This window comes from Gadus chalcogrammus, chromosome 23, assembly GCF_026213295.1.
Source record: "Gadus chalcogrammus isolate NIFS_2021 chromosome 23, NIFS_Gcha_1.0, whole genome shotgun sequence".
Lineage (NCBI taxonomy): Eukaryota > Metazoa > Chordata > Actinopteri > Gadiformes > Gadidae > Gadus > Gadus chalcogrammus.
The window spans coordinates 15,124,349-15,135,684 of NC_079434.1; the positions used below are offsets into that span (position 1 = coordinate 15,124,349).

General features: G+C 44.7%; 1 protein-coding gene and 1 long non-coding RNA gene across 2 annotated transcripts; one reads left to right on the forward strand and one right to left on the reverse strand.

Annotated features, from left to right (window-relative positions):
- Nucleotides 1-184: 184 nt before the first annotated feature.
- Nucleotides 185-10,711, reverse strand: armc3 (armadillo repeat containing 3). Its single transcript, XM_056584229.1, has 18 exons — nucleotides 10,639-10,711; nucleotides 10,385-10,433; nucleotides 10,171-10,288; nucleotides 9,790-9,915; nucleotides 9,474-9,542; nucleotides 9,124-9,299; nucleotides 8,672-8,866; nucleotides 8,294-8,486; nucleotides 7,781-7,933; nucleotides 6,893-7,001; nucleotides 6,213-6,465; nucleotides 5,383-5,519; nucleotides 4,400-4,568; nucleotides 3,724-3,818; nucleotides 2,289-2,390; nucleotides 1,540-1,734; nucleotides 1,027-1,189; nucleotides 185-478 (listed from the first exon to the last, which is right to left on the reverse strand). Exons 2-18 carry the CDS (start codon nucleotides 10,430-10,432, stop codon nucleotides 269-271), a joined length of 2,511 nt encoding a protein of 836 aa, XP_056440204.1. The 5' UTR covers nucleotide 10,433; nucleotides 10,639-10,711; the 3' UTR covers nucleotides 185-268.
- On the forward strand, nucleotides 2,993-10,175 carry LOC130377210 (uncharacterized). The gene is made up of 6 exons (XR_008894131.1): nucleotides 2,993-3,861; nucleotides 4,379-4,680; nucleotides 5,362-5,523; nucleotides 8,278-8,514; nucleotides 8,706-8,854; nucleotides 9,133-10,175. It is a non-coding gene; the product is annotated as an uncharacterized LOC130377210 (long non-coding RNA).
- Nucleotides 10,712-11,336: the final 625 nt, after the last annotated feature.

An 11,336-nucleotide genomic window follows, 5' to 3' on the forward strand; every position in this document is an offset into this window, starting at 1 on the left:
AGGGATTATTTCCTGCAGCACGGTCCTTTGAAAATAGAATATTTGAACTCTTATCTCGTTTGTTCACCAAACAAAACCTTGGGCCCTCTTTATTGGAAACCAAAGAAATAAGAGTATAGAAAGTGAAAAAAAAGAGGAATCACATATGCAGAACCACTCTGATCTTTTATTATGATTTGGCAAAACAAGCAACGCATAATAGAAATAAAAAAAACTGTAGGAACGTAGTCTATATTGAGATCCACCTGTCTGTATTGCATCATGGGTTCTAAATACTCTGGTACTGTATGGCGGCCGGAGTATTGGCTCTCAGCAGGGAGCCGGGCTGGTGCATGAGGTCCACCACGTACAGGCTACGGGGTTGGGGTCTTGCTGGGGCCCCAGGCTGGGTCTCCCCGGGAAGCAGGACCTCGTTCCAAGCCCGGTTATACTCGCCTCTAACCAGGCTGCAGCTCACCCTGACACGGTCAGCTAAACACTGCATGGGTCATGGGGGGGGGGGGGGGAACACATTGATGGCCAATGAGGGTCACCTGGAGCAGAGTATTGATGCAGGGGAAAGAAAGTCATGGCGCTATGTAATCGGAAGACCTGTTCATATGGAGGAAGAGGAGTGACGTTCTAGAACCTTATATAATGTAAAAACATGCAAAGTCAAAAGATCATTAAAGGGGTGATATTATGCCACCAGTTGAGAGCTTGAAAATCGTCCTTTTACTGTTGGAGTGTCCACCTAGATGTATGATGGCTAGAAAAGAAACATTTTCTACAGTCCACGGGGTAGGCTGGTAGACGGATATATCCAGCACACATCTAGGTGGACACCTCGACTTGGGATGTCACTAAAACACAGGAAACGGCGGTTTTGCAAACGGCTTGTAATGGCTAACACTCAAACCTAGTGGCATCACATCACCCCTTTGACCATGCATCAGTTGGCAGGGCTCTGATGAAAGAGAAAAAAGGAAAATGGAGACCGTGTTCCTGGAGGTAGGCTAGAGATCCAGGGCAAACGTAGGCCTGTACCTTAAAAAGCATGGCCCTGTGGCAGTAGATCCCCTTGCAGACACTACCGATGGGCACGACGTTGGAGCGCCGCCTGAATTTGAGTTCACTCAGGTGGAGCTCCCAGTGGAACTCATGCAGTCTGTCCGTCTCCACTGCTCCACCCAATGCCTCGCTCACCAGCCTGGAAGGAAATCCATCAGAAATCCATGGAGGAGACAGGGGTGAGCTTCAGTTTCTTGTGGCGTTTGTGATGCAATATATGTTCTTAACATAACGGCCAGTAGGTGGCAGTGATGAGACGGGTATTACAGGGCTATGACGATCTGCTCGGCTGTAGAAAGAAAAAGTGTTATTACCTATGTGTTCTTCCATGTGTGATACAAATGGACTGAGTTAACATATTTACAGTTACGTTACTCTCCTTCATTCACTTTATTAAATACTACCTCCATTAGCTCAATTCAAAACATTATCTCTTATAAGAACTATTCTGTGCGCTATGTAATAATTGGGATTGTGCGACTCAGTCACCTGGCGAGGGTGACATATTGTTCCCTCGGATCGCACAGGATGAGGACGGATTTAGTGGCTTCTGTCACAAGCTTCTGGAATGCAGTGTCGCAGGGCGGCGGCCACAGATTGTCCAAAGCAGGCTCGGGTTGGTCGTTGCTCTCATCCCCATCCCTTTGTTGTTTGTCTTCTTCCTTCTGATCTCTGCTCTTTCCTCTACAGCACAGATTAAATATTAAAGCAACACATAAAATGGAGAGGGATATCAGTTAAAGGAAGTTAAAGAAGCAATAATTTACGTCTGACCACTAGAGGGCAGGAATTATTCACAAAATAATTCTCTGAGCTCATCTACTCCTCGCTTCATCGCTGCATGGTACTTACCGGGTGATAGGAAATACTTCACCTGGAAATTAATGATGTTATTACATGTTATTGTAAACTAAAGGGAGAGCACAAGGGATGAATCTAAATCAGGCAGTCCCGGATTGCTCACGGTTGTGATGACATTATATATATATATTACTGGGACATATACAATCGAAATTGGAATAGAACAAATTGAAAAGTGAGTCGATAGTTATGTGAGAATAGCCCCAGATCAGTCCACAACTACATATGACATCATTTATTTAAATCGATTTTGATATTCATCAATCTTTTTGCGCCTATTACATGTCTTATTTTTAATGGGGGACTAGGAGACACCACCGAAAGGCCTGGGGACCTGATCCGAAATGGCCTCCCAAGGGCGGATCTTGGCTTCCTACCTTGAGGTCCTAGTTCCGGCCTTGCTGCACACGGAGCCGTTGCGCGCGTCCGGGGGGCTAGGCTCCAGGTCCAGACTCTCGTCCGACGGCTGGGCCTGCAATCTGTTGGAACAGAGATCAGAGCTCCTCCATCTTCCCTTGCACTGTTTTTTTTCTCTCCTCCACGCTGGGTCTTGTTCATTCATATTGGAAGATTTGGGCTACAGTTAGTAGTAATTTATTATTACATATATTTTTGTGTATAATAACAGTTTAAAAAGATGAATAGCAATATTCAAGTGGTCAGAATTCCATTTTCTATTACATATAATGCAACCTGAATCAACCATCCCCAAACAAATCAAATTATACTTTTATGTTATGGTTGCTACCTTTTGGAAAGTGTAAAAGTAGGAGGCAAAGTCTGTCGCATTGACCACTGACAAGTCAGTCCGCCTTCAATAGATCAGTATGAGTCCTTTGTGTTGTTACTGCTACTGGCAGTGACATAATTGAAGCCACAATAGGTGTGCGTCTCGGTTGTACAGGCTCAGCACTCTATGACAGAGCCGATTGGCAGGCAATTAAATACACACACAAAGAGGGCCCCTTTATGTGTTTTATTTTCAATGACAATGTAATTAATGGAAAAACTAAAAGGGTGTGTGTGTGTGTGTGTGTGTGTGTGTGTGTGTGTGTGTGTGTGTGTGGCGGAGGGTGTGTGTTTTGCATTGAGGTTGCCACACTCTCCAAGGAGCTGAATTGTTTAGCCTTCGGGTCCTGCTGACTCCCAGGCGGCTTGCAGAGGAAGCGTAGAGGGGGCCCGGGATTGGTGGACAGAGGGGGTGTGTGAGGGGAGTCTACAGTGCTTTGTTGGAGACACATCCACCAACTTCGCTAATAGCACCCACAGAGGATGGCTGAGCAAACAGCCAAACGCTTTCTAGGAAAGGCAGAAAACCTTCCCAAACAACTATCATCCATTGACTGGCTGTTAAAGCGTCACTTTTCTTAAATTGAGCATTGTATATAAGGCCATGTTCTCATCTCCTACTTTATCCAATAGTTTATACCTTGCTGTTTTTTATTTGATGTAAAAAAACAACAACATATGCTATACAGAGCAACTTAATTATTGGTTTGTCCCAAGTCTGTAAAGTATGAGGATAATAAATTCATACTTTATGAAGATAAATAAGTTTGTATGGCTCCCTCAGAAAATAAAAGTTACAGCTTCCAGAAGTGCATATTGTATGAAAGGTGTGTCCTCTATTATAAATATCAGATCAGCATTATATGTAAAATACAAAAAACATCTGAATTGGAACACAAAGACGTGAAGTTAACCTCTGTCTGTCTGTCCGTCCGTCCGTCTGTCTGTCTGTCTCTCTCTCTTTCTGTCTGTCCGTCCGTCTGTCTGTCTCTCTGTCTATATGTATGGTGGTTGGGGTCGTACTTAGCCGCAGCGTTGGCGACGAGGACAGGTCGTCTCCGGTTGACGTGCTGCTTGGACAACTCCTCAAGAGTCATGACCTTATCCCCCGGACGAACCTAGTGCCGAGGCAGGAGAACACGGTTTGGGAAAGGTATACCGGTAAGTTATTATTGGGGCACTAATGTTTTAAGGAGGAGCGTTGTGCTAATGTGACGGAAATTTCAAAGTGTTCTAGCCTGTGTTGCTCGGCAACCATTTTTCTCCCTTGAGGAACCATATCGCTTTTTTATGTTCGTTTTTTTGTGAAATTCTACTAGGATGTGTAGTAACTGTTTTAGTAACCGTTTTATAAAAGCAATAAGCCACTTGAGTTTGTGTTTTACCAGAATTTAAAAACAGCTTGAAGGGCTTTAAAAAAAATCCAAGCTGTCCCAATATCATTATGAATCACAGCCTTTCGTGGCTTATTGCTTAAATTAACGTTGAATTTTTTTTTTTAAGGAAACTAGGGAGAAAACTAGGGAACTGATTATTTGTTTTTCTAAGCAACCAAAAATACCTCATTAAATTCTGAACTGTAATCATATGTAATACAATGAGATTGTGGCTGCAGGGCTCCATCTTCTCGCTCGTTCTTAACGTTATGTAATAAATGTTTCCACTTGTCACTATCCAGCAAAGTGTCATTCACACGCACCGGGCCGGCATCGTAGAAGCCATCTGTGGTGATGTCTGTGGAGGCCAGGCGTCCCGTCACACAGTATTTAACTGACAGGTTGGAGGCCAATAGCCTGAACATCGCCATCTCGCTGAATCGGTTCCTGCGGTTCGGGGATTCATTGATCTCCTGGAGCGATTCCAACGCCCTGAGGAACGCCACAGAAACGAGCAGTTTCTAAGCTGTTCTCGATTCTGTCAACACTTACAATCTTTGGGATAGAGCACAGATGCAATCACTCTTGTGCCATCTGCTGGTCGGTAAGAATCTACTGCAAAAATATCAGATATAATAGAAGATGAGAATATGCAATTTCCATGTCTGTCAATGTTGTAACCGAAGTGTTGCGTAGCCAAAGGATTGAAGACACAACGACCCTTCATGGAAAAAAAATCTACAATTTGAAGCAAAACAAGGCTTTCTTGTAGGCTAGACTTCACTCAGCGCTGTAGCAGGGACCCCTGGAGTGAGCTTGAGAGTGAAAATGTTGCCGGCGCTCGTTTCATGGGCACGAGTCAGCGTCCCCATTCCGTTATTTTGAATTTCTGGTATAGGGAGCATGCATGAAATCTTTTTGAAACTAAAATTGTTGTTTTGGCCTAATGATGCAACATCAAAGTCTGCAGAACTCTACAAATAAATCCCAATCATTGATAAATGAAAAGTATAAGCTATCGTTTATTAAGTTGCACAGGCTCTAGTTGCTGCAAAACTTTGTGTCGCTCCGCCCCCAACACACTCACTCCAAACTTATCCGATATTATGCTTCACAAAATATCTTCATAGTCACGACTTTATGAATTATTTGGAGCAAATGGTTGGGTATCTAGAGCAAATACTACATTATAATAATTCCCATTTGTGTATTGGTGAAGAAATGTCAAGCGGAAAAAACATAAAAACATAATTCCTAACTTTTTCCTTGGGTTTGTGTTTTATAGGGCACGAGCACGTGGTCTTACCCTAGCTTGCAGAGCTCCACTGACGTGGCCTCCTCATTGGCGCAGACGCTGATGGCCCAGCAGGCATTGCTACGGACCTCCTTGTGACGTGAGCTAAGGAGGCGGACAAGTGGAGGCAGACCTCCTGCCTTTCGGAACTAGGTAGGGAAGGGACCAAACACTCTTCAAGTATTAATATGCCCCGCTCTCAGGTTGGCATCTTTCAATGTATGATGGTAAAAACCGGTGTTTCCAGTCTATTTAAAACCCCATTCATGAATCATTAAAGCTAGAGCAGGCAATTTATTTTGGAAGCATTTTTGGAAAATCCGGTATCTCTTGCTGTCAAAGGCCTGTAGCAGTCAATCCAATTGTTTATTTCGGCCCAAATGAAATTATGCGATGGCCTACCTTCCTCCCTACCTACCTGCGGCACTCTGTCCGTGCACTCATTGTGCATGACAGGAATCTTCCAAAAGGCTGGGCAGACCTTTTTTCTAAAGCTAGCAGGAGGGTCATGTGTTTTGGAGTGTTGGAGGGAGCCCAGAGGGAGCCCAGAGGGAGCCCAGAGGGAGGGTTTGGATTTTTTCGGTTGGCTACTTTAAAACAGTAGCTGGCTGGGTTCTCCATATTGCCTACCCTGGCTTTAAGGTTTTTAATAACCCAGCTCGGTTGACGTACTTTGATTAATAGATCCTTCATCCTATCGCTCAGTATTGCATTTGATGCAATTAATGAGTATAAGGTCAACACACACGCACGCACGCACACACGCACGCACGCACGCACGCACGCACACACACACACAGTCACACACACCCACACACACACACACACACACACACACACACCTCCTTCCTGGCGTGTGGCTCGCATGCAAGCGCGGCCAGGCATCGCGTGACCTGCAGTAGGCTGTCGGTGGTGGTGGCGGACTGCAGGGGCCCAACCAGCGCTGCCGCGGCCCCATGTGTCAGGATCCTGCATCGGAGGGGCTCCTGGTCGGCCATGTTGGCCAGGGTGGCCGCAGCATGGCTGACCAGCGTGGAGGAGCCCTCGCTGAGCATCTGCACCAAGACCTCCACCCCGGCCGCCTCTTCCACAGCACTAGGGGGCGCCAGAGGGAAACTTGGTTGACAGTTATTGAACTGGATAAACTGCTTGTTTATCCAAAAAAAATCATAATTTTTTGCCTGTACAGCATTTATTTTACAATGAAAAGTATTAATTGACATTAAAACTTCTTTAGTAGACATTCCATAAACAATCACTACAGGGTTTTCAATGTGGATCCGCAAAGGGCAATATATTCTTCTCATAACTTCTTCCAATTCAATATTGACTAAATAATGATGCAATGACTAAGGCAATTATATCTGACCTTCTCCAATGACTAAGACTGCTGACTGCTCCCATAAAATGTTCACAGTACATGGACGAGAATGTGCGAGAGAGGGAGTGTGTGTGAGGGAGAGAAAGAGAGAAAGAGAGAAAGAGAGAGAGGTTGGTGGTAGGGGAAGAGTGAGGGACTCACGCAGCGTTGAGTTGACTGTCGTGCGTGAGGCTCGACAGGGCCTGGACGGCAGCCTGACGCAACTCCACACAACTGTGGCTCAGTAACTGCACCACAACATGCAGGGCCTCTGAAACACACACACACACGCACACACATTCATACAGGCGTGATGCATTCTGACGTAGTTGTTAGCGGTGATGGTATGTGTGGGACATAGCATCTCTGCGTGCATAGGGCAAGTAGCTGTTATCTCAGAGAAAGTGCTTTTGCTAATTTGATTATGCAGGTCTCTATCAATTTCGAATAAATCTTGAATATGTTCATGTACCTATTTATGTATGAGTGTGTGAAATTATCTCTCTATTTGTCTTTGTTACTATCCATACGGATCTGTGAATCTATTTATTGGTAGGATTAGGCTTAGACTATATATTTGTGTATCTGTATGTATATAGGTAGTTTCTGTGTATATGTATCTATGTGCTTCTGCATGTGTGTTTCTATGTACTTTTGGTCTCTAAGTGTGCATCTTACTACTGTGATGGTCAATGTGTCTATATTTTTGTGAATCAATGTTCAAGCTTGTGTCTGTGTATCTACAGTATGTCCAGGCTTGTGCCAATAGTTGTCACTATGTTTGTCTACGTGTGTATTTTTGTACCGTTTGTCTCAATGTGTTTATCTATGTCCATGCTTTTGCCTGAGTATGTATCTATGTACTGTCTCTGTATTTGTGTGTATCTATGTGCTGCCTGTGTCTATATACGTATCTATGACCATGCTTGTGTCTATGTGTGCATCTATGTACTGTCTGTGTCAATGTGTATATCTATACGTGTATCTACGGCCATGCTTGGGACTGTGTATGTATCCGTCTCCGTGCGTGCGTGTGTGTGTGTGTCTAACCCAGTTCCCTGAAGGTGTCTTTGCTGACCAGATGGATACTCATGGTGGCCACGGCATGACAGGCTGCCGTCCTCACACCATCTCCCTCAGCGGACAGTAGTCCCACCAGAGCCGTCTCCACGTCGTGCGCGTGGAGCAGCTTCCGGTTCTCTGCTAATAAACATGACAGAGTTTGTGTTGATGCTCATCCATGACAGGCTTCACTTTTGGTTTGTCTAAAGGAGTGGAGACGCATGGCGACACGAGCGCACATGTGTGTGTATTTCTGCCTGTGTCCGGACGTGTATCAATCAAGGTCTAATTAGGGTATGACACCCTTCCCTCCACCACCCCTCCCTCCTTCTTTCCGTCCATCCCCCCTCACGCCCTGTCTTTCTCCCCCTTCCTCTCACTCTCTCTCTCGCTCCCTTGCTCTTTTTTCTCTCTTTCTCTCTGTGTGTCTCTCTCTCTCTCCCCCCCCCCTCACCACCACTACCACCACCCCTCTCCCTCCCTAGCCTCAGAGCAGCTTACAGCTCCGTGCCACCATGGCGATGCAGGTGGCAGCGCTGGTCTGGACCTCCGGCAGCGCGGGGGCAGGTGAGAGGGCGACGAGCTGGATCAGCCGGCTGAGGCCTCCGGTCTGGTGGACCAGCAGCAGGCTCTCCCGGTCTGCCACGCAGTTGGACACCACCCTGAGGGCCTCCACGTGAAGGTCACTCAGGTCCTGGAGGAGCAACATGGAGAAACATGAGGTACATTTTTAAATCCATGACTAGCCGTGTTTTGTTTCTAAAGACTGAACTATACGAATAAGAGATTGCAACATGTTCATCTGCCAATTATGAAGCCTTTCCCATCAAAATAAGGCGAAACACACATACACACACACACACACTATCACAGACCTACCTTGTCGTTGATGAAGTCCATGATCTTCTCGAAGCCCTGCACCTCTCTGAAGGCTGCGCGTGCGTCACGGTCGAGGGTGAGTCTCTCCAGGATTCTAAGGGCCAGCAGCTGGATGACCGGGAACTCTGACCTCACCAGGGCCAACAGTGGGGGGACCCCCCCCAGCTCTCCCAGGGCCGCACGGTTAGGGTGATCCTTTACAGCGACCGATAGAATTTATTTTATTTAAGAAATTATTTCCACTTAAAGATATCTGATATAATTTGCAGGCCTCAGTCGATCTGCCTTTTCTTTTGTGTAATCAAACTGTGTAATCAAACTGTAATCAAATTGTATTTAAGGATTGTAAAATTGCCTTTAGTAAGCGGTTATTACTGAGGCTATAAGCATTGTAATGTCAGTTACTGTGGCAACAACATTAAAACAACATCGATTCATGTACACCGTTGTACCTGGACCAGGTTCAGGGCGATCTCCAGAGTGTTCTTGGTGACATCTGGATCGGGACCAGAGAGGAGCCGGATCAGAGATGGCAGCCCCTTGTTCTCGGTGATCTGGACCTTACAGACGAAGTCCACCGACAATGTTGAAAGGCAGAGAGTGGCAAACTCATGGACCACGGTCTCCTCTGTAGCAGGAGCAGAGTGGGTTCCAATAAGAGAGCAGGATATGAAAAGGAATGCATCAAATAACATGGCACAGTGGAAGTATTGGTCTTCGCTTAACCTCTACACCACCAGCAATTGGACAATTCATTATTCAGATGGTCAGCCGGTTGGAATAGCTCAAAGTCATGACTTACCCTCAGGCAACAGTTTTTCAATGACTGATGGTATTACATCAAGTTTCTTTAGAGCAATTTTCACATCAACTGCCAAAGGAAATAGAGACAAAGGGAGCCACATTGGAACACATTGCTGTTGGGTAAACCGAACAATTTCTCAGCCTATTAGAAAAAATAAAATGTATGATAGTGAACAAGTAAGAGTGGGCAACTAAAAATATAATCAGATTATGTGTGTTTTGTATGTTTCTTGTACATTTATGTTACACACTATGTGGCAACATATTCTTTTACTTAGTTAATCACACAGGAGACCACATTGGCTCACACACACCATTGGCCGCCATCATGCCCACAGCCATGATGGCATTGCGTCGAACCCTTTTGTCTTCGTGGTTAATGTGCTGGCAGAGAGGCGGCAGAGCCCCGAGCCCAAGCAGTGACGACTTGTTCTCCTCTCCTGGCGATAGGGGGAGACATTGAGCAGGAAGAAATGACCACGGTCCCTTGACAAGCATTTTATATGTGCATTCTGTTTCTGTGCATGCTGTGTGTTTGTGTGTCTGTATGTGTGAGTCATATAAATATATATATACTGTGGAATGTGCCTTGCGTATTTATTTAAAATATAAAAATGTAGTTTCTGAAGAGAAAACCACAACCTGGCGATCCGACACATTCATCAATTAATTCATTAATTCAGCCCTTGTCCTACCTTTCTCTGCGAACTTATAAATTGCATAACATGCTTTGGCCAGAACGTCCTCCTCGGGTGAGCTCAGCATCAAGACCACTGTGGCGGCACTTTTGCTCTCAAATGGTAATGGTTCAAACTGAAATTGCAAAGTGTCCTTCAGTTAAAGTAACATGTTTATGTGCTAAAGAAGGGGTGACGAAAATTTAGTGAATGGGCTTATAATATAATTTACCGGCTCTTTGCGTGGTGTTTCAATCTCTTTCTTTACTTTCTTACCCATTCTATAAACATAAAAGTGAAACGGTTAGATGCAGTCGAGGCAACATTAGTGGCTAGTTAGTCTAAAAGGGAATTAGCTTGGAGCTAAACACTGCCATACAACCATGTCCACTAGCATTGACCGAACCACCAAATGGCTGCATTTTATTGAATAACATATCTAGCCTACTTCTTGATCTTCATTATAATCGGTATAATGAATCATACCTGCTCAACACCGAAGATGCACTTTAAACTTCAGGGGAGCTTTGAAACCGGAGTGCGTTGTTTTGAAGTGAGGTTGACACTGCGTTGCTAAGCGACCTGAGCCGCAGTGTGCATGGGGGGAAGGGGGGTTGAGGTGTTGTCACTCATTTATTTTGACCTGTAAAAACAGCAAGGTCATGCCAATACCAACAGGATGCGCCGTAGTTATCATTTTACATATCATATTATGTTGTTGTAGGATTTACATGCAACATATGTCTCTTCGACCTTTGTACTAACTGTTTCGTAGCAGGCTGCTGCTGGTCTTATTTGCAAGGATTGGAAGCATTTTTTTTTTTTTAAAAGATGTCTGGCCTATAATCGGCCAATGTGCCTATATTGGACCAACAACACACCCATATAACCTTTTGAGGAATAATGAGCAGTGCCATGATAGGCCTACTCTAGTGGCAGGATCGTCTCAAGTAATAAATCAAATCAAAATGGAAGGACGGGTTCAATAAAATTGGCTATTAGAGGTTGGCAGTCAAGAAGACATTAATGACCATTAAGGAACATTTGAGTCAATAAAAAAAATATGGCTATGAAATGAATGAATGAGGCAATACGTTTATAAATAGATTACAATTTGTCAATATATTGAACAAAAGAATATGGACTTTTTCACAATAACTACTGTTATTTATTTCAGGGAACTT

Bases quoted from the DNA above. Each gene is read 5' to 3' on its own strand.
- armc3 (XM_056584229.1), bottom strand. From the start codon at position 10,432: ATGGGTAAGAAAGTAAAGAAAGAGATTGAAACACCACGCAAAGAGCCG. The intron at 10,289-10,384 runs GTAAATTATATT...TTGCAATTTCAG, and splicing joins AAACACCACGCAAAGAGCCG to TTTGAACCATTACCATTTGA. The intron at 8,487-8,671 runs GTAGGTCTGTGA...TTGCTCCTCCAG, and splicing joins TGGACTTCATCAACGACAAG to GACCTGAGTGACCTTCACGT.